Source organism: Felis catus, chromosome A1 (assembly GCF_018350175.1).
Source record: "Felis catus isolate Fca126 chromosome A1, F.catus_Fca126_mat1.0, whole genome shotgun sequence".
In the NCBI taxonomy this organism is placed as follows: Eukaryota; Metazoa; Chordata; class Mammalia; order Carnivora; family Felidae; genus Felis; species Felis catus.
In genome coordinates, this window is record NC_058368.1 from 113238204 (window position 1) to 113261463 (window position 23260).

Sequence of the window (23260 nt, forward strand, 5' to 3'; positions counted from 1 at the left end):
AAGCCAGCCGTTGTCTATATTCTTTGATGTATGTACAGCCACAGGCGACACGTTGCCGTATGGTTTGCCATGTGGAGGTCTGGCATGGGAAGGAGGGTACCAACTCTATGCTGAATACATGTGTGAGGGGTCTGGTATGCCCTAGGCACCAAATTCTTCTTCCTTATTGGAGCCGTGTCACATGGGCCACCTGGCAGACTAAAGACAAAGCAGCCCTCCTCCGAAAGGGCATGGCTGTGTCAAACTGCCAATAGGGAACCTGTAACCCTGTAAATTTTACCATCCTTGACTCAGGAGTTTCAAAATGGAAAACCAACCACCAGATTAGTACACTTATCTATGGGTTGGGCACAGACCCAGGAACCTTGTTATATTTTAAAGAGAGTTACAGTCACACATAAGGCCATAACCCACCAAGTCTTTCACTCCTTTTATGAAGAAATGGAAATCCTCCCTCTTCCTGTTTCTGTCATGATGAAACATCTGTTTCTAGTCATAGCAGAGACTATAGTTCAGACTCTAAAGTTCTCTTTTTGTTATGTATGCGGGGGAACCGACATGGGGGAATCAATGGCCACGGGAGGCTACTGGATTAGATCCCCATGAACCTCATAGTGGAACAGAATGTGCCAGTCCTACTACTCGGGTTTGGCTCTCAAAACCTCAATTATTGGGAAAAAAAACTGCCTTACCCGGTGGGGAAGGAATCTTACCATCTCTGTTAGAAGCTTAAAATGCCTAGCCCAAAGATTTTATAACTCATCCACCTGAGAAACCCAATGGTGGGGGTCCCCAGAGCACCTTCAGCCAGATCCCCACCCCTTGTCTAACTTCTCTCATCTCTGTGAGGCCTAGGACAATGCCGATGCAGCCATTGGACAGTGGGCCCCAGGTGGACTATAGTGGATATTTGGAAGGACAGCCTATACAGTACTTCCCTCAGGCTGGTCCGGGTCATGTGTGCTGGGAACTATTTGTTCATCTTTCTTCCTGCTACCGCTTGCTAGAGGTTAACATTTAGGAGTCCAGGTATATGGAGGCAGGGAGACTCAAAGGAAATGATGTGTCCTACAAATTGGCAATTGGAAGAATGATGAATAGCCTCCTGAACATAGAATCCAATATGATGGCCCTGCCACCTGGGCAGAGGATGGGTCCTGGGGCTACCGCACTCCCATTTATATGCTAAACTGCATAATCAGACTCAAATGATAACCAGTGAGACCTCCAGAGCTCTTAACTTACTAGCCAGGCAGCAAACCACGATGTGCAATGCCATCTGTCAAAATCGCTTGGCCTTAGGATTACTTGCTTCTGAGAGAAGAGTTCGTGGAAAGTTTAACCTGAGAAACTGCTGCCTACAGATAGATGAGGAAGAAAAGGTCATAGAAGAGGTCACAGGTCAAATAAGAAAGGTTGTTCTTGTCCCAGTCCAGACCTGGGATGGTTGGAACTCCAGCGAGTTATTTGGAGAATGGTTCCCAACTCTCGGGAGTGTCAAAACCCTCCTAAGTATTATTCTCTTGATTTTGGGAGCTTGCTTAATCCTACCTCACCAATCTCACCTGGTTATATGGTTCGTCTCCAGCCTCATTGAGCCAATGGTTGAAAGGAAAATGGCCGTGCCTATGGAAATTTAAACCTCTAAACCAAGATGATGGTCTTTGACCCAAATTAGGGCGTCTGAGCATCAAAGGGGGGAAAGTGGTAGAGCCCCTCCCTAAGGAAGGCAACATGGCCCAACCAATTCCCATACATGTATGTAGAACTCTGTCCTGACTCTGTGACTTGGGACTGTGTCCAGTCAGACTCTATGTGTCACCATATATGGGAGCCAAAGAGGTAGAAATTGCATCCAATGCTACACTCCACTGCGCTTGGACCTCAGACTTTTGGGGTTTTGGCCCGTTGAGCCCCCGCTGGCATGAATACCACTGTTTTCTGGAAAGAAGAGCTTTGGTGTCCCGCCTGTGTGAGAATCCCGCTACCCTCTCTGAAATTTGAGTTAGGTAACCCAGAGACCAATCCTTTAAGCAGCCTCCAGACAGGTTATAATATTGCAAAAAAAAAAAAAATGTTCTCTTGTGGTTTATGGAATTGGGAATTGGGCTGCCACCCCCTCTAGATATAAGGCCAGGCTGCACTGGGAAGAGAGTGGTCTAGGGCAAGTCAAGACATCCTGAAATGTCCTGCCATTTTGAATGTGGCTTTTTGTTGATTGGGTATTAAGTTGGATCCTACAGGCTTTTACTTTTTTTACAGAGATCTTATTTATTTAAGTTTTCAGTGTTTTTAAACACTGGGTGAATGAAGCCTTTGGAGCTTCTTATTATGTCATTTTGCTTCATCTGTTGCTTTTGAGGCTTTCATACTTGATGAGGGAATGAGACATGACACAAAGCATCGTGTTGGAAATACACACAGGGTGCTAGAGGAGAAGAGCGATTGAGAAAGGTTCCCAGGGAAGTAATAATCGAGCTGAGGCTCCTGGGATTTCCAGGTAAAGACACTCTCAAGAACACAGGCAGAAGCTTGAGAAGGGCGGAGTGCTTAGAAAGAAGTGAGAATTTGAGAAGTGAGGAGTGCAAGTGGACAAAGAAATACAGAGAAATCGATTACAAAGGAGCTTGTTTGCCAAGCCACGTAGTGTATATATGGTCTTGAAAGGGAAGAGAAACCTTGAAAATTAGGGTAGTGACACGATCAAATTTTCCTTTAGAGTAAATTACTCTGGCAGCAGCAGCATGCTGGATGGATCGGAGCTGGATAAGGATACGGTCACTAGTGAAAATATTCCTAGGAACATTGAGAAAGATGATGGTGGTCAGAATCATGACAGTGGTGGTAAGAAAGCGAGGAAAATAGATCTAGAAAGATGAACAAACAGAGGCTAGTGACTTACTTGAGCTTGGGAAAGAAAACCAGAGATGCTGGTGCCATTCCTGAAGTCAAGGAATGTAGGGAGAGAAACCGCGAAGAGAAAGCTGATGGATTAATTTTAAATCATGTCAGACATTGTGGTAAATTGTTTTTGTTGTTAGAAGAAAGTGAAACATGCGGATGAGGCTGACGCCCCTGTTGGCTATCAGACACAATCCCAGTCCTCCTCTTAGAAGTCACCACCGCTGGGGTCCCTCGGTGGCTCAGTCAGGTGAGCATCCAGCCCTGGATTTCAGCTCAGGTCATGACCTTACAGTTGGTGAGATGGAGACCATGGAGGGCTCTGTGCTGACAGTGCGAAGCCTGCTTGGGATTCTCTCTCTCCCTCTCTCTCTCCCCCTCCCCCATTCATGCTATGTGTCTCTGTCACAGTAACACTACCACCAGCTTAGTGTGTGTTCTTTCAGGCCTTGCACTGTGTATTTCCACACTCCCCATAATTCCTTTTAGATACCTAATATAGTCTATATTTTATACACCCCAGTTTTTTTCTTCACACAACTGATAATGTAGACGTTTTTCTCACTCAGTGCATATGAAGTTAAGTCATTCTTTTGACTGTTGTGTCGTATTCCAGACGAGTCACCCATCGGGCCCATTGATGGATGTTTTGGCTTTGTCCCAGTTTTCCTGTGCTAACAGTGATGTTGCAGTGGATATACATTTCTATGGGTTTTTTTTTTTTTTTTTTTGCAAATTATTTGATTTTTCGCCCTCTACTAGTTACCCAGAAGTGGAATTGCTGGGTCCTATGGGGTATGTTCTTATTTTGATAGTTGTTGCCAAACTGCCCTCCCTGTGGGTGCTGTGACTGCACAGTGTGCAAGGTGTTTATACCATATTCTCATCAACATGTAACATGGCTTTATTTATTTATTTATTTATTTTTGAGACAGAGAGAGACAGAGCATGAACGGGGGAGGGGCAGAGAGAGAGGGAGACACAGAATCAGAAGTAGGCTCCAGGCTCTGAGCCATCAGCCCAGAGCCCGATGCGGGGCTCGAACTCACGGACCACGAGATCGTGACCTGAGCTGAAGTCGGACGCTTAACCGACTGAGCCACCCAGGCGCCCCAATGTAACATGGCTTTTTAAAGTGAAAAACGATAGATCGTGGCTTTGTTTCTCTGATCATCCGTGAGGTTAGGCATGGTTCCCTTGCCATTTGTCTGTCTTCTGTGAATTGCTTGTTTTCATCGTTTCCCCATTAGTCTGTTGGACCTTTGGCTTAGGGATTTAGGAGTCAAAAAATATTTATATCCTAATCCTTCATCTGTTTTATGTCACCGGTATCTTCCTTAGTCTCTTGTTTATCTTGCCAGTTTGTTTATGATGTTGTTAATTTGGATGGAAAAAATGTATCAATCTCGTCCTTTATGGCTCAGGTTTGTTAGAACAGCCTTGCTGACTCTTGCCGTCATGGGCATAACCGCTCCGTTTCATCTCACCTTTTTCATTTTTTAAGTTATCAGTGGGAAATTCTAGAATTATGTAAATGGAAAGCGATGTCTAAGAATGGAGTGGTGGTCAAAACACACACTCAAGATACGGATTGGGGGTTCCTCAGAGTAGAGGAGGTGGTTGAAACCAACGGCAAACAAAATAGTGTCCAGAGAAAGCATGTCAAGTTAAGTTCACAGAGCAACCAGGTTTTATTCACACTTGTATTCCTAGAACTGAATGTGGTGCCAGCCTCCAGTGGCATTCGTCAATACAACATCTATTCATCTAAAAATCTATAAATAAATCTGTAAAGGCCCGTTGAGTGAACACATCTTAAAATCTTCCTCTTTCCTTGAATCAATTTGTCAAAGCAAATCTTACAAGTGGGTAAGCGTTGCGAGAAGGTGCTGTGACCTTTTGGCTTACCTGTATCACCAAAGCTGGACACTGGCTTCTAGTTCTCATTCCTTTGGTCCTGCCCTTTAAATGAACCAAGGTGGCATCTGTGAAGTCACAGCTGGAGGAGCAAGGTGATATTTGACCTGCACAACTGTGCTGATTTGAGATGAATTTGGAGTGTGTCCATGAATGCCAACATCTCTTTGCTGTATCCTGTAACACCCCTAGAGTATTCATATTGGTCATTGTTCTCCTGACATTAGTTATTTTGTGGATTTATGAAGCGCCTTTCCCTGAACTGTCAATCTACAAATTGTCTGTAAAATCTACTCTGTGGGGTAAAGGAATAGAATTATTCATAAGATAGTTTCTACCTCAGCTCGGGGTGAAATTACTCACTCAGGGTATAATTAAGTCATAGACACACTGGCCTGAATGTGGATAAAGGTGGAAAGGAGATAATTCCTGTTCCAATTTGGGTGCTTTCTGATGTTTGACGAGCCTCTGGTGGGTTAATCCACGAACTGTGGAGAACCCAGAATTCCCTGTAAAGGAGACTGGGTTGTTTTTTTTGTTGTTGTTTTTTTGTGTTTTAGTTTCAGGAGAATTGGAGAAGAACTGACAGGGGAGGGAAGGAATAGGCAGAACTGGAAAAGCTTAAGGTTGTAAACAGGAAGACAACACTGAAATCCGATAGGTCAAAACTATGTAACAAAGGTAAAGCGTAGAAAAGGTGGAAGCAGCAAAAATAAGGGTTAGGTGCTCTAGACTGAGTGGACACAGATTGTGCTGAGAGGGGCCAGGACAGGCTCGACCACAGCAGGTATTCTTCCCTGCCATGTACAGAAGCACAGGAGAGGTCGGCATTGGCAGTCCCCTTTGCCCCTACTGTTTGTTCTCCGGAGAGCGGGTGTGGACATAGCCAGGTGAGTTCACATGCAAGATAAGAAAATACAAAGACATTCAGATGTTGCAGACAAATTAAAATTTATTGAGACAGACAGAAATGCACCTACTTAGGACTACAGTTAAAGCATTTACTATTAACCAAAGAGTCGTGTTCACATTCCAGATAAGTCTACGTGGAAAAGCATTCAGAATTTACTAGGTTTTTCTACATCACTATTTCATCTACAATAGGGACAACAAAATGACACTCGGATTTGGTGGGCTCTCATTACAATGCTACACATTGAACAGGGACAAACATCAGTGACTTTGAGAAAAAGGTATAAAAAGACCAAAACCACCCACTGTAGAAAGGGCTCTTAGATGTTACTGTACAATGTGGTCAAGGTAAAAAATGCAAACAAAACAAATGTGAATTGCATTCTGGGAAAAGTAGAGGGGCAGACCTGGACAGACACGTAGTCATTGACTGCTGGGCGTGGGGAAATGGGCATAAAGAAGGGGAAACTGATCACCAAACCTCAGATTGAATATCAAGGTATTCCCATGCCTAGAATATCTGCAGAAACAAAAAGACATTAATATGGCAGACAACTAACTATGGTGGAAGAAAATTCTGGGGTTTAAGTTGGATGCCGAGGAAACGGTATTAAATAAGAGAACCATTTATGGAATAAGAATAAAACTATTTACTAGAGTTTCCAAAAATGAGTCGGTGAGGATTCAGTTCATGAACTGTCTCAAAAAAAAAGGTAATCGATTATCATGGTATTATTTTTTTTAATCAACATTCTTATGTATTCTTAGTTGCTAGCAAAAATGCTCCTGCCCAAAAGGAAGAAATCAAAAATTTCACTTCTAAAGATAAAGTTTCTAAAAATTGTACTAAAGCCCTTTAAAAATCCAGTGATGTCATGCCAAAGTTGAGGCACGAAAAGTGGTGTTAATGTTGGTTGGTCCATTGATTTCGGGTTTCCGGTCTTAGGAGGGCTTTTTAGTTTAATATCTTCATGAATCAAAATATCTTCTTGGAGTATCTTTGAAAATGAGCATCTCGTTAGCTTACTGGGAACTGACTACAGAGCACACTCTTCTCCATCATTAAGTGAATGCTAAGAATCTTTAAGTGTCATCTTATTTTGACACTTGTCATAAGATAATTAGGCAAATTAAAATCAGTGGTTCTCTGTTCCTCGAAGTTTCTCTAAGTGAAATCAGTTAGTCGATTTTAATTTGTTCCCTTGTGCATTTTTCCAAGCTCAGAGAGACAGTAACAATGGTTTTCTCTGATGGTGTAAACTGAGATTTTTTTTAATGTCTTGATTCTTTTATATACTCTATTATAATTTAGCTGCAATTAAACACCTGTTTTCTAAATTATGATCTTGGTGTTTCGTTCAGGTGAGAAAAAAAAATTGAAACAGGGATGATGCAGTTGAAATCCCAATACAGAGCTTGCCTCTGGCCTCTCTATACCTACAGTCCTGGTTGTACCCGTGTATATTAGGCCAAAGAAGTTTATTGTATCAAGTATGTTCATTTCCCATCTGAGACTAACTCTAGAGATGATGCCACTTTGGCCAATGCTAGGATTGGAAAATGCTGGTTTGAGGCGGGTTGACAGAGTACAAAGTGTTTTTTTGCCTGAGTTTTATGTGGTTGTCTTGTGGATGGGCTGGAATTCATGATGAACGAAAACAAACAACAACAAAAAAATGTGGGCCAGAAAGCCTTGCTGGGTGGCTGATGAGGGTATCCAGGAAGCTGGAAACCAGGTGGAGCAGGAGCTTAAGGGCTGGTACTGAACTAAATGGGACCACTTGAGGACTATTCTTTGGTACTTTGTATCTGAGTCAGCTTTGATAGGGTCAGAAATTCTGAAAACGATAGAGATAATGACCCTACCAAATTTGGAGACAGACTCTAATCGTGAACTTACTTCGGGAAAAGAAACACTGATGAAGGGCTTTCTTCATTGGTTTCTTGACATTGGTGCAGGTGAGGTGATAGGGACAGGACTAGCCGGTAAAAATCCAACCCTAGCTTCTCTGTGCTACGATGAAGTTCTTTTTGGCCTCCGTGTGGGATTTTTTACAAAGGATGAGTGGTGGTGTAAAATCTGTACAGTTCGTGGACCCTCATTATGATCTGTGGATAGAAATGGGGCAAAAGCAAAACCTTAGATTAAGAATCCGGAATTTTCTTCTGCTAAGGAACACTGTGGTATTGTCTTCTCGGAGAGCAGGGGATATGATATGGAGACATGCCTTGGAAAAAGCCCTTGCGTAGGTAGGGAAGGTGAGAACCTGTGGCGGACAGGATTGTTGCAGCCCGGGGTGGGCTTGGAGCTGAAATGAAAGAGATGGCTTGTGAAGTTGCCCATGTGGGAGTCTCATGGCTTCTGCAAGAAAAGTGATTTAGGCGGACAGAGGCTTATCCAAATCAAAGGGCTTCCAGGAACTCTGCTAATGCATAGGGGAAGGAGCATCCTCAGCCTGCAGGCTGCAAGTGCTGTTAGTGCAAAAAAAGGACTTTGATACAAATTTCTTATTCCAGAAATTGTGATCCAGGTCTGGACAGGCTGATAAATCTAGAATTGTTTTTCAGATGAGTTTTTAGAGGATCTTGAAACACTTTTTTCTGAGAGGTGTGTGTGTGCACCTTGTACACGTACAGTCTGTTCTGTACATATTCAAGCATGTACAGAGAGAAGCGTCCAGACACCATTTTTTATTAAGGAAATCAATTCCCCAGAGGAACTCTTGACTGAATTAAGGCTCTTGTTTGTAGGAAGCCAGATAGAGTGATATGAAAACTAATTTTTAGTTATTAACACCCGGGGTGGTGGGGCTAGGGGGGAAAAAAAGTACAGTGTGGTGTGTTTTCCACGACATCTACAGGACACAAGAAAAGCACTTAGACACCGTAAGGCCGGGAACCATGCTGGAATAACCACTGGTGTGGGTAATCAAAAAGCATCTTTGACGTTTACAAGGTGGGGGCTCCCTGCACTGTCAGAATCCCACATAAATCACATGCTTGTTGCAAAAATCTCATGGGAGGGAAGGGGGCTCGAATTCAGCCAGCCATTCCCCATCTAAAAAACAAAACACAACACCCTTCTTCCCACACAAGCGTATGCAAAACCAGAATGCTCTGGGGACAAGAAGTGGTCTCCCAAACCTCGGGTCGGGTACAGAGAGCAACAATGGAGAAGAGGCCTTGGTGCTGCGGAGTCTTATGAGATACAAACGCAGGAGTAGGAAGTGACTTGCAATTCTGTGTGCACCTCGTGTCCTCTTCCCGGTGGGGACTACCATATGTACCCGACCTCGTCCTCTTTGTCGTCATCCTCGTCCTCGTCATCCTCTGTCACTGCCCGGGTGTGCACCCTCAGCTTGCCCAATCTGTCCTTTGGTCCCAGCTCCCGTTCATCCTCCAGGTCGTCTAGCAGGACCACAGAGCCACCACTGCCAAAATCCCCTGACGTTTCCTGCTCCTCTTCTGAAATATTAAGAAGGAAGACAAGACGGAGGATTAGTTTCTCTTTATACCTTATGACCATAAGAATGGTTCCTTCGCATGTGACTCAACTGTAGGGAAAAACCATGCAATTCACTCTCTGAATACTGGGTCCTCCCAGGCTGGAGGGACCACAGGCTTTGGGGGCCCCCAGAATTCTTGAGATGCTTCTACCTTCTGGGGTAGAACTGTGGGCGGTTTATCGAAGTCCCTCTCTGCCTGCGACAGTTCCTCACTGTTACCCAATCTCCTGCTCATGGTGAGTCCCTGCCACTCCAGAAGCTAGCTATGCATAATCACGTGTGCTTTATTCACATCACCATTGTAACCTTGTTCGCTGTAGACCACGGATAGGTCTTGAAATTTCCCTGCCCAGGGCTTTATTCAGTCAGGACGTGCAAGCCGTCATGGTGGGGCTGATGCAGGAAGACCTTACTCACCACAGCTCACAGTGCCCTGTTTCCTGGAGCCAGCCAGCTCGTTTCCGTATTTATCCACACACCAGCACTGCCCTGTGCTCCCGTGGCACTGTGTGGCTTTGTAATAGCCCTCCTCATTACACCGAGGTATGAATGCTCCTGAGGGAATAAAAGGTCCAATTTGAATCAGAGGTGCCCTGATACTCGGGGGTGATGCCCTCCAAGACGGAGAAGAGGGCTAACCTATCAGACCGGGTACTTCTTGCAGAGCTAGCAGGGGAGAATGGGGCCGTTGGTTATTACTTACTCAAGATGACAAGTCCCTGGGTTTGCTCAAGGTTAGACAGGATCCCTTCTTTGATGGGTTCTTACGTTTCCCCTCTAAATGGTGAATGGGTCCTACTCTTACAACTGGTTAATATTTTTTCAGTTTTACTGAGCTAGAATTGATGGGCAGCCTTGTGGAATGTCAACTGTAGAGCCAAATTTGACTCACATATACTGGGACATGATTACGACTCTAAGTTTACTTAACATCCATCATCTCAATGATTCAAAAAAAAAAGATGTGTTTCCTTTGTGATGAGAACGCTTAGGATTTACTATTAACAACTTTCCTATGTACCACACAGCAAAGTTGACTAGAGTCCTCATGCTGTACATTAAATTCCTAGCACTTACATGCCTTTGAACTGGAAGTTTGTACCTTTTGATCACCTTTCTCCAGTCCCCCCGCCCCAACTCCCTACCGCTGGGGATTACCAGCCTGATGTCTTTTTCTATGAGTTTTTGTTGTAAACTTTTTTGGTTTATTTTTAGAGAGAGAGAGAACGTGTGTATACGTGAACAGGGGAAGGGCAGAGACAGTGTGGAGCCCACTTCAGCCTCTGACAACAGAGAACCCAGTGTGGGGCTGGAACTCACGGAATCAGAAGATCATGACCTGAGCCAAAGACGCTTAACCGACTGAGCCACCCCGGTGCCCCGGAGATTTTTAGATTCCACAGATAGGTGAGATCATACAGTATTTGTCTGACTTACTTCACTTAGCATAATTTCTTCAGGGTCCATCTGTGTTGTCACAATGGGCAAGACTTCCTTCTCTTATGGTATACAATATTCTATTGTGTATACACACGCACCAATAATGTCTTTATTCAGTAATCTGTTGATGGACACTTCTGTTGTTTCTGTACCTTGGCTACTATAAATAATGCTGAAGTGAACATAAGGGTACATATATCTCTTCGACAGAATGTCATTTCCTTGGGATATATTCTGAGAAGTTGAATTGCTGGATTGTATGGCAGTACTATTTTAAAATTTTTCATGAACCTCCATACTGCTTTCCCTAGCGGCTGGACCAATTTACATTCCCACCATCAGCGCACAATGCTTCCCTTTCTCCATGTCCTTACTAGCACTTGTTGTGTCTGGTCATTTTGATGACAGCCATTCTAACAGGTGTGAAGTGATATCTCACTGTGGTTTCGATAAGCATTTCCCTGATGATTAATAACGTTGAGCATCTTTTCAGGTACCTGTTGGCCATCTGTATGTTTTCTTTAGGATGAAGTCTATTTAGATCTTCTACCCACCTTTAAATCAGGTTTTTGCTTTTGGTTTTGCTACTGAGTTGAGTTCTTTATACATTTTGGGTATTAATCCCTTATCAGATATATGGTTTGCAAATGTTATTCCTCATTCTGTAGGTTTTCTGATAATTTCGCTGTGCAGAAGCTTTTAAGTTTGACGTAGTCCCACTTTTTTTTTAATTTAGTGGCTCGTGCTTCAGGTGTCCTATAAAAAATATCATTGCTGAGGCTCATGTCAAGAAGCTTTTTCCCCTATGTTTTCTTCTAGGAGCTTTATGGTTTCCAGTCTTGCATTTAAGTCTTTAATCCATTTTGAGTTAATTTTTGTGAGGGGTATAAAATAGACATCTAGTTTCAGTCTTTTACATGTTAATATTCAATCTCCCAAGCACCGTTTATTAAAGAGACTAATAGTAGACCTATGTACTTGTGTTTATTTTTGGTTCCCTTGATCTTTGTGTCTGTTATTATGCCATCATGCTGCTTTGATGATTACAGCTTCATAATATAGCTTGCAATCAGCAAGTGTAATGTCTCCTACTTTGTTCTTAGGATTGCTTTGGCTATCTGGGGTCTTTTGTGATTCCATATGAATTTTAGGATTGTTATTTCTATCTCTGCAGAACATACCAGTGGACTTTTGATAGGGATAGCAATTAAATTGTAGATGGTTTTGGGTGATATGGACATTTTAACCATATTAATTCTTCCACTCCATGAACATGGGATTCCTTTCCATTTATTTGTGTTGTCTTTGATTTCTTTCATCAGCGTCATATAGTTTGCAGTATATACATCTTTCACCTCCTTGGCTGAAACATATCTGCAAACAAGGAAAATTGTACTTCTTTCCAACTTGGATGTCTTTTGTTTCTTTTTCTTGACTGACTGTGCTGCATAGGACTTCCAGTAGTATGTTGAATAGGAGTGGTAAGAGTGTCCACTTTGTCTCGTTTCTGATATTAGAGAAAAAGATTTCAACCTTTCACTGTTGAATATGATGTTGGTTGTCTTATGTGGCATTTATTATGTTGAGGTTTGTTCCTTTTATACCTAATTTGTGGAGAGTTTTTAAAAACCATGAATGGATGCTGGATTTTGTCAAGTGAATTTTCTGCATCTATTCAGATATCACCTTGTCTTAATATATCATATTGGTTGATTTGTGTATTTTGAACCATCCTTGCATTGCAGCATTAAATCCCATTTGATCCTTTTAATGCACTGTTGAATTTGGTTTACTAGTATTTTATTGGGAACTTTTGTATGTGCATTTAAGATACTGGCCTGTTTTTTTCTTGTAGGGTCCTTTCTGATTTTGCCATTGGGAGAATGCTGGCCTCAAAAATGAGCTTGGGAGTGTTTCCTCTTCTTTGATCTTTTTTGGAAGAGTTGAAGAAGGTGTGGTGGTGTTAATTCTTTAAATGTTCACTAAAATTCACCAGTGAAGCCATTTGGTCCTGGGCTTTTCTTTTTGGGGATATTTTTGATTAGTAATTCAATCTCCTTGCTAGTAACTGGGATATTGTTTTCCTGGAGTAAATACTACTTGGCCATGACACATTGTTATTGGAATACTACTGACTGAATTTACTGATCCTTTTGCATCTGTGTTACTGGGTGATTCACTAAGTGATAAAACTATATGCCTCTATTTCTCCTACCTTTTTTATCACGGCACCCAATTCATGAAATGATTCAGGTGTTTTTCTTTGCCTCCTCTAGACATTTTGAATACATTTTCTTCTGTGAAAGACTTTTTTGGGGGGCGGTGAGGTTAGCATTTTGATTTTCATGAATTTCATGGTTTTTCATACAGGTGGGTCTTCTGTTTCTCTTCCGTAACTCACAATACTTGTTTCAACAAGGTTTTCAAGATTCTGTAAGTTGGCTTATAGCAGTGGTTGTCAAAGTGTGGTCCCAGGACCAGCACCTGCATCGTTACCGGGAAACATCTTAGAAAAGCATGTACTTGGGCCCTATCCCACCCAGATCTACTGAATGAGAAACTGTGCTTTAGTAAACACTCCAAGTGATTCCAATACATGCTGAAGTTTTCTACTTTAGTCTTGGTCATTTTTTGACTTGAAAAGTTAGTGTTTGTTCTTTCATAAATGCATTTGAAGCTGTGAATATTCCTCTAAGTTTTTAGTTGCTTCCCTCTGATTTTGGCCCACAAACCTCATTTTCATTCAATCCTAAAAGTAGTTTTAATTTCACTTTTGATTATTTATACTCCACGATGTATGGTCTATTTTGTTTTTAATTTGAATGCCCGTGAAAACACCTTAGGAGATATCCCCATGCAGGAAATGATGTGTAAGAAGGTCAATGGTATTTTTATGAGTCAGCCAGAGTAATCTCTCTATGTGGGGAGATGTGATAAAGCAAGCTTGAAAACTAGGTGAGATTCAAGGTAGGACAAAGGTAGGCGTTTCATTGGTGTGAGCTAGGGAAAATGGAAGATGAGACGTTTTATCTCAGACTACATGCCTTATAAATGTCTCATTCGTTATTAATGAAGCGGTAAGAAGATATGCATAGCCAATGAAAATAAAATTTAAAAACTAGATTTATACTAATTCTTTAACTACCTGTGGACCTTAGGCATATCACTCAAACGCCTGAATAACCTCCTACATGGAGAAATCAGATTAGTGAGCACAAGCCCTTGCACTAGACAGACCTATGGAAGTTGCCTTCAGATCAGAATGATACCTCTGTCTTTTTAGAACCTAGGTCCACATAGGTCAAAGTCACAACTTTGGGGTTCTTCCTGAGTCGAACGGGGCATTATCAGAAGTGGGAGGTCTGAGGCAACCCAAAAATCGGTAAAGGAGAAACTACCTGAGTTCACGGACTACTTAGACAATCTGTAAAAACAAAATAAAACAAAGCAAAAAAACTTGCCCATTTTCTTCAAGTACACAGGTGCATGTTTGAAATGGCAAGCCGCTTAAGGGATGCACCTGCTTCTTAATACTTAACAAGAAAAATTGTGAATTACTGTATATTGTATTGCTGCTGTCAGCTCTCTTTTTAAAAAGCAAGTAAACCAACCCAGACTCCTTTTTTGACAAATAAATGAGGTTTACCGGTCTTTGCAATGGCCTGGTCTGAATGCCATGACCACCCCTTAGTGCTGGAGAAAGAGGATATGCAGCTGAAAGGGAACACTTCAACAAGCCAGCATTTGTTACCTTTACCTCCAGCCACAGACGGGCATGTCAGGGAAAAGCACAGTTAACATTCAGACAGAGAGGAGAAATGGGCACTATTTAAACAGATTTATGCTTTCCTCCAGGGATTATTATGCACATGAATCCAAAAAACACATTTAAGCACACCCAAGCCTTTGAACCCGATCTGATAAATATAGAAGAGGCTACAGCTCATCTTCTTCCCTGAATGGACAATTTGGTCTGGGGAATCATTCATAGACGTTACCGCTTGCACTAGGAAGGAACACTTTCATGCTCCATTCAAGAGAGATTCTTGAGAGAAGAGAAAGCCGAGGTTTACTGGAGCCCCAAGTTAGGGAGGAGCGGGCAGTAGAGACGGTGTTGGATTCCCACCCTTGCAGCCCTGCCCACTATTCCTGGGCTAATGGACTAGGCAGCATTTCTCAAACAGCTCACCTATCCTCAGACTACGTCCAGCCAGCTGTCTGGGGATGAAACGAGGCATTTCTTTCAGGAAACACTGTTACCTAATGGAATAACCATTGCTGTGGCTCAACATTACACGAGACATGGTTGGTTTAATTAGTTGTTCAAACGAGTGACAAGAAATTGTACTTACCCAACAGGCTCTTCCCCTTGCTCAGCTTCTGGATCCTGTTCATTTCATTCTGGCAAGGGAGACCTGGAAAATAATTTATGAAAGTCAGTTTCCAGATGGTGCGGGACATAATCTCTAATGATTGGCTTCACTCATGAAGTGAAATGTACACAATGACACACCTGGGACTGGAATGACTCCATATGCTGTTATTAAACAGCACAACAAATTCAGGCCATTAGTGTTACTAATCAAAAAAAAAAAAAAAAAAAAAAAACCCTTACATCATGAGGTACTTAAATAGTATTTGGGGGCTACTTGCATTGTATAGTAATTGTTCTTCCTGCCACCAACTCAGGCAAATGCCAAGTGCTTCTAGGTGATCTGGTAATAGACATTTTAATCAGCTGAGAACAAGGATCACAGCATCCTCGTGGTTAAGTGTTCCGAATCCACAGACGGGAGCAACTCACCAATACTTAATCTAACCCAGGTCTTGCTACAGGAGAGAAAGAGGATGAGAATAGCTACTTCAGACTTACGTAGGCCTCAAGGAACAACTGTAAAATTATACAAACTTTGAAGCTATGTAAGAGAGAGAGAGTAGCAGTGAGAATAGAAAAGTGAAACGTTAACTCTCAGCCTCCAAGTCCTCAATTATAAAACACCTGTTGCCATGAATGAGCACAAAACTCAGTTCTCAAGGGAAGGACTGATAGAGTGGGAGCTGCATGGCCAATGAGGGCCTATGACAGTGTGCAGTTCTGTCTCCCAAGAGAAGAACTTATTCCATTCCAAGCCTAAAGAAAGATGGTTTCACCAGTTCTTGAGTCGCCGTGACTTGCCTTGGCAGACCGCGTGGCTCTGGAAGACTCTGATACGTGCTCATGGGCCTCGAGCCAAGGGCAGAAGTATTCTGAGTCTCAGAACATTTACTACAGGCCCCAGACTTGTTTGGACAGAAGTAGCGTAAGTACCTGACCACCTTCTTAACATCTTTTACCCTGTGGAGTGCACGATGCCACCCGGTCTCGTTGCTGGTTCCTTAAGAAAAACTAATACGCTTTATTCGCCCCTGGGTTTAAGGTGCTTTCAGAGTGCAGGAGAAAGATACCAACTGAAAACAACAAAGAAAAAGGGAAACAGATTCCATGTTTGATGAAGTAAAGCATTTACTATGACAAATAAGGGGCACTTAATGAATTCTTAGAATGTACCAGACAAGGTTCTAGAATTTTGTCTTCATCTTTACAACAATCCCATAAAGTAGGGACCAATATTCTTCCTATTTTACCACCAGAATGCAAAAGTCGCCCACATTCATAGAAACACTGTGTCAGGGAGTTCCTCAAATGGTCCGATGGTAATTGTAAAAATTTTACTTCTCTTCCAGCAAGGAAACATGAATCAGGCTGAGACCTACTAAAAAGTACTGCAAGAAAACCCAACTCCACATGAAGAATTCTAACAGAAAACGCTGACTTCTGAGCAAATGAAAATAGTTACCCAAGACTTAAGTAGTCAAGGGTTCTTTTTTTTTTTTTAATTTTTTTTTTTCAACTTTTATTTATTTTTGGGACAGAGAAAGACAGAGCATGAACGGGGGAGGGGCAGAGAGAGGGAGACACAGAATCAGAAACAGGCTCCAGGCTCTGAGCCATCAGCCCAGAGCCCAACGCGGGGCTCGAACTCACGGACCGCGAGATCGTGACCTGGCTGAAGTCGGACGCTTAACCGACTGCGCCACCGAGGCGCCCCACAAGGGTTCTAATGAAAAAGACACTTGGGGCGCCTCAGTCTGTTAAGGGTCTGACTCTCGATCTCAGCTCATGTCTGTTGCGGCCCCTCACTGGGCTCCATGCTGGGTGTAGAGTCCACTTGAAAAAAAAAAAAAGAATCACCACACAAAAAGGACACTCCAGTTCAATGCAGATACAAAGGCTCAAAGACATAAGCGACACAGAAGAAAATTAAACACTTAAATAAAGGAAGGCTGTATCTGAAGCAACAAAACTGATGTGCAACATGTATATAACTGATGCTCCTGAGCAGAGACTAATCAAATGGAACCAAATGTTTTAATTCCAGAGCTCAAAAATGCATGACATAGGGGTGCCTGGGTGGCTCAGTCGGTAAGCATCCGACTTCAGCTCAGGTCATGATCTCACGGTTCGTGAGTTCAAGCCCCGCATCAGGCTCTGTGCTGACAGCTCAGAGCCTGGAGCCTGCTTCGAATTCTGTGTCTCCCTCTCTCTCTGCCCCATCCCCATTCATGCTCTGTCTCTCTCTGTCTTAAAAAAATAAATAAAATATTTAAAAAAAATTTAAAAAAGTGCATGACATAGGAAAGTGTTACGGACTGAGCAAAACTAAGACATGTCCTAGGAAATTCATGTCCTTAAAGGGAAACAAAAATTAGTATGGGTTCATATTATTCTATAGCTAAACCCAGTACTAGGAGAGTAAGTTTAATCTTGGCATCTTTGTTTCTGTATAAAGAAAATACCAATATTTACAGATACTCAAGTGCTAACTCAAGGAATACAATTCCAGTGAGAATTTTTGAAGAAACTTCAAAAACTCAAACGTAATACTAAAGAAAAATATCGAAACCAGTCAATAAATAATCCTACCATATGGAAAATTTTAAAGTGCTCTCTCAAAATTTTCTTGGACCGAAGAGGCATTTAGAGCCTTTATTGTAGGACATCTACACATTAATCATAGTAAAAAAAAAAAAAATCCTCACATACCTAATACCTATGGTCTATAGCTAAAAGGGTGCTTTGGAGAAAACTTTTAGCCTTGAGTACATGCACTAATCAAAAGGAAATGAGGAAATGGGGAGGTCAAACAGAACTCCCAGGGCTGGTTCTGGGTCATGGAGGAAGGTGGTAGAAATCCAACAAAAATAAAGAACCTAACTTAAGAAAAGGAGAGAGGCGCACCTGGGTGGATCAGTTAAGCATCTGACTCTTGATTTTGGCTCAGGTCATGATCTCAGTGTTGTGAGATCAAGCCCCATATAGGGCTCTGTGCTGGGTGTGGAACCTGCTTGGAATTCTCTCTCTCCCTGTCCCTTCCCCACCTGCCACTCTGTTTCTCTCTCTCCCACAAAAAATAAAGAAATAATGAGAGAAATACACAAAATGAGTAACAAAAAAAAAAAATGAACTATAACAAAATGACTTCTGTTGTAATTTGATCAACTTCTCCTGGATACCATAATGTGCCACATAATGGGGTTCTGGCCTCCTTCAGCAGTTGCTGAAAGGGCAGCACATCCAGAGACATCCACACGGCGTGGTGACCAGCTCTGTCCCTTGATAAAGGCAGTAACCTCACACTCAGGGTCCTGGCATTACACCTCCAAGAAGCACTAACACGGAGGCTTTGCTTACTTAGGCTAAGCCTGAACCCTGGCTGAAGGTTACATGATTTTATATGGACTCAAGCCCAAAGCTATCATTAAACTTAGAACTCAATCACTCCAAGTATTTCTATTAAAGTAAGAACATGGCTATTATTTAACACAAATTTGAAGTATTAGCTGATGTGATTAGAAAAGAGAGAGGAGGTATAAAAAGAAAAAAGAAAAAATTATCACTATTTGCAGAGGTTATGATTGCACACCTCAAAAATCAAAGGAAACCAAGCAGAATAATTATTATAAACAAAATGAGAATTTAGTAAGGTGGGTGCGAACAAGATTAATACTGAAACCACCAGCAGTGAGGAACTATAATGGGAAAAAAAATCAATTTCCTTTACAAGGGCAATAAATAGACAGGAAATACAGTATCTATGAGAACAAAACTTAAAAATGTAACTCTAGGGGCACCTGGATGGCTCAATTAGGCGTCTTGATTTTGGCTCAGGTCATGATCTCACAGTTTTTGGGTTCGAGCCCTGCTATGGGTTCTGTGCTGACATTGCAGAGCCCTCTTGGAATTCTCTCTGCCCCTCCCCCACATGGGTGCGCACGCTCTCTCTCGCTCTAATAAAAACCATTAAAAAAATATAACTCCATTGGTTGATAGATGCTGTTCTACAATAAAAGGATTCTAGATGGAAGAAGAGACGTATAAATATAAAGAAGTATTATATACAATAGAGGAAGCATTCAGATGAGAGGAGGAGGATAGGTTAGTCAATACGTGACAAAAAGGTAACTGAACAGCCATTTCCAGGAGTGGGGATAGGGGCTGGGACCATCTCTGACCATACACCAAAAAAAACCAAAAGTGATACAAGATTTCAATAAACAACCAACCAACCAAAATGTGCTGAAGAAAACACAAACCCAAGAGAATCATGCACCTTCAAACACTGAAGGTATTTGGTACCTTTACCTAAGGTACCCAAAGGTATACGTTACCTTTCTAGACTTAACGTAAGCCTTATGGTTGCTAAAAAACCATACAAGATGGAGAAATTTTACACTCTTAAATTGAAAAATGTCTTCCAAAAAAAAATGGACCAAGTCAAAGTTGGGGAAAAATATATTTGCAATACATGTGACTTCCACAGTGCTAATGTCCTTCATTGAGAAAAAAAAAATTCCTAGAAACATAGCAAAAATGTACAAAAAATAGGAATTTCTCAAAAACGAAGGTGTTCAATCTAAGTTATAATAAGAGAAATGAAATGAGACCCATGAGGAAATGTAACAGCTTGTCCCTTAACTTGGCAGTGACCACAAGGTTTGGCTCCACCGTGGGGAACTAGGTATTCTTGGAGAGCGTAAACATGGGTACAACGTTTTTGGAAGGCAAATTGGAAATACGGCTTAAATTTAAAAATGCACCTGCCCTGTGACCAGTAATTCTTTTAGGAATGTCTCTTGTAATCCTGTAAACATGTACATGAATGTGACACGCCACGTGCCCTTTTTTAACGCCCACATTTTCTGCTCTGGGGGTGCACCGATTCTGAATACACGCAGGCATACACACATGTATGATTTAAATACTATAATACTCATAACCATCTCCCTTTCCTGGGCAGAGGTTCTGACAGCCATGCCTGCAGAGTGCCCATGATACCTGATTCAGGCAGAGGCATATTTTCCTGGGACTTGGGAATGGAATTCAAATACAAGCCAGCGTCTGCTAGCTGTCGTGCGCCACACTTGGGCACAACCCCAGGAAGCTAAGACAGAAGAAGCAAAGCTAGACTATGTGGCTTCTCCAGCAGACTCAGGGCTCCTGCCCCTAGATTCCTGAGAGTCTGTAGGGGGCCTCTCTTGTCTGACTTTCCAACAAATTAGAGATACTCCTGTATTCTTTCCACATATTCCTCAAATATTGCGTCTCTCTGGAGTTAGTGGGAGTTTATAACCGAAATCTCCTTGTCTACAAGATTCAGTATAAATCTGTATTTATCCCAGAGAAAAGGACAAGGGGCTTTCTCTAAGGGGAACATGGAGAACTCATGTGACAATGGGAATTATGATACTCTCACATTTGTACAGTATTTCTCACATTAAGGTTCTCACAGTGACCTTGGGAATTCTATAGCAAAGGTTCCGACACCCATTTTTGACAGATGAAAAAATCGAGGCACAATATGGTCAGGAGATCGTCCCAGAAGGTGACTGAAGTAATGGACTCTACCATTATCCTCTTGAATTTTCTGATATACCATGAGAAGAGTGGAAATAAAATAGAAGAAAAGAGCCTTTGGGTCTGCCATTATCAGATGAATGCTCTACTCTCTACTTGTGTTCTTCTGCCTGATCTCCACCCAGGGCTCTCCCCAGTATGTGATATGTGGGCCTTCCTTGCCCAGTGTGGCTGCCCTGAACTTGGGACCCCGCCTCTCTCCCGCCTTACCTCCAGGCTTCTGGAAACAGTAGCACCACTCATTGTTGGAGAGCTTGCCATCCTTGAATGAGTCACAGGAGTTGAAGAGAGGTTTGATACAGGGCTCATACTTATCCAGGTAGATGGCATTGATCTCTGAGTGGTCAAGAAGGAGGTCATAGTTCATATCTAACTTGTTAAACATCCAGCCCAGAGAGTCCTTGCAGATGGGCAGGATGCTGGTGTCAAATCCTGCAGAGAGAAGGGCACATCTCAGTGGCCACCCAGCCTAGATCTTCCCATCCCAAGAAGAGGCCCAGGGCCCACCCCACCTACAACCTCCCCTGAGACTATTTCCCTCCATGGGTGGGTCTCAGGGGCACACTACTAGAAGATACTGTTGTTTGGGGGTTTTAAATAAGATAATTAAAAATGCTCTTAAACAGAAGTCAGCATCTGAGGAAAATACGTTACAAAGGGAACAAGTCCCCTGTACTAATTTATGTGTGATGTAAATAAGAATTTACATTTACTAGACTTGCTTAAAACAGGGTATGCCCAAAAGGAAGAGTACAAACATGGTGCGGAAAAGAAAAAACTTATAATTCTGCAAAGTATACTTTTATATTTAGGGGGGAAAATATGTGAAGAACCAAAACAAAAGAAACTATTGCAAAAAAAAGATGATGGCAGTGAAATGAAACTATATAGCACAATCCAGAAGCACTGATTATGTCCCAGAGGACTGTTAAATCCAAGCCGTTTGAACATTAATGGGAAAACAAGCCAGGTACCTGCTTCTGTTCCCTATTCTTCTTTTCTGCAGTCCCCTCAAGAGATACATGATATGGAATCCAAATTGAGTCAGACAATAATTTCTTTCTTATTTCCCTGGGGGAGGGGGGGTAGTTTTCTTAAAGAATTACTTGTTTCCACAATGGAAACTGTACGCCCTAGAATAATAACACTTTGCTTAACACTCAGGATATTGAATCTACTGTAGACAACCCCCAGAGAAGGCATGCCCCAAATCTAAAATTGGTCTTTCTGTCAGAATCAAAAGCACTATGCAATTTCAAGTCATTCCATAAGCTGGATTTCTAGAAGTGGTTTCAGATTCCCAGGAAAAATTATGAAAAAAGTTCATTTTTGTGTAATTTAAGGTATTCCTCTAAGCACCTTATTCTTAATCATCTCATTCAACCCTTCTAATAGGCCTATAAAATGGTATATCCTCTCTACTTTACAGATGGAAGAAAAAAAGCTCAAGGCTTAAGCTACTTGCTCAAGGTCATATAATTGTGGAGCTGGGCTTCAAACACAGGTGGCCCAGCCCTGAGTCTACATTCTCTGTCCCTCTTCTCCCAGGGCTGCCTCTACTTCATGTGATGCTCCTACCCTGAGGACCTCTAATTAGCTTGGGTGCCACATGCTTGAGGACGGGCAGGGCAAGGGAGTGATACGGTGACTACAACTGAGATCCTGATGGCGTCGGCCATCCATTCCCTGCGCATCAGGTTTCTATGTGCATTACCAACCCCTGCCTGCAGAATATGAAATGTAGCAAAATGCACCCACCTTTGTGAAAGCCTTATTTTTTACCAAGAGGTCTTCCCTGTCTAGGAACCAGTAAAGTAAGTACAGCACCCCTACCTCTGAGCTCTCACGAACCCTCTGCTGCCCCTTACTGTCAGTGAATATCCATTAGATGCTAAGCTCCTTGAGGGCAAAGACTGCTTTGTTCCCTTCAGTAGCCTCCACCAGTGCAGCCACATAGTAAGTTCTCAGTAAAAGTATTTATTGAGAGACGTTCTCTAGCTACTGCAGAGTTTACTCCTTTAAACATAGAATTTTTAAATTTAGTCCTATTGATATCTTAGAACGTGTCTTAGAAAACATCCCCCTTTTTAAGAGACATTAGGGGACATAATGTGGCCTCTTCTTTGAAGGTCATGACTGAACAGTCTCTATGATGAGGATGTCCTTAGGGGCTACTGAGTAAAGCAAGATCATTAACTCTGACACTAAATGGCTCCACAATTATATATAGAATATTGTATGTAATATGCATCAACATTATAGGATATTAGTATTTTAATACATGGGAAAGATGGGCTTACTGCTGAATGACCACCAAAGAGAAGTGCCAAACCGGTTGGACAGTGGGTCAAGCCCACTCCATACTCAGTGGGAAGATACTAGAGAAAAGATACCCACACCTGGTATTGAGGAATGAAGAGGGAAAGACAGCAGCCCTTCTAGTTGACCCCAAGCATAGGGGACTTAGAAGGTTCTATGGTTTCCTCTTCAGAAGTCCTGAACTGATAAAAAAACATCTCTCCCTCTTGCAGCCTTGTGGTTCCTGAAGACTCACTTCACTGCCACTGCTTCAGGACATCAAACCTAAGAGCCTCTTTGGGGACTCAATTTGCTTCTGGCCAAGGGCAGG

At 42.2% G+C, this 23260-nt stretch overlaps 1 protein-coding gene across 2 annotated transcripts in view; it reads right to left on the reverse strand.

Moving 5' to 3' along the window:
* Window positions 1-5752: 5752 nt before the first annotated feature.
* Window positions 5753-23260, reverse strand: part of SPOCK1 (SPARC (osteonectin), cwcv and kazal like domains proteoglycan 1) — a 519342-nt gene continuing 501834 nt past the window's right edge. For both annotated transcript variants that reach the window (XM_023255519.2, XM_023255527.2), the window contains 4 exons: window positions 20842-21063; window positions 15029-15091; window positions 9654-9791; window positions 5753-9195 (listed from right to left, as the gene is read on the reverse strand). In XM_023255519.2, coding sequence (XP_023111287.1) covers window positions 9005-9195; window positions 9654-9791; window positions 15029-15091; window positions 20842-21063 — 614 coding nt within the window. In that variant the 3' untranslated portion in view covers window positions 5753-9004. The remainder of the gene's footprint in view (window positions 9196-9653; window positions 9792-15028; window positions 15092-20841; window positions 21064-23260) is intronic.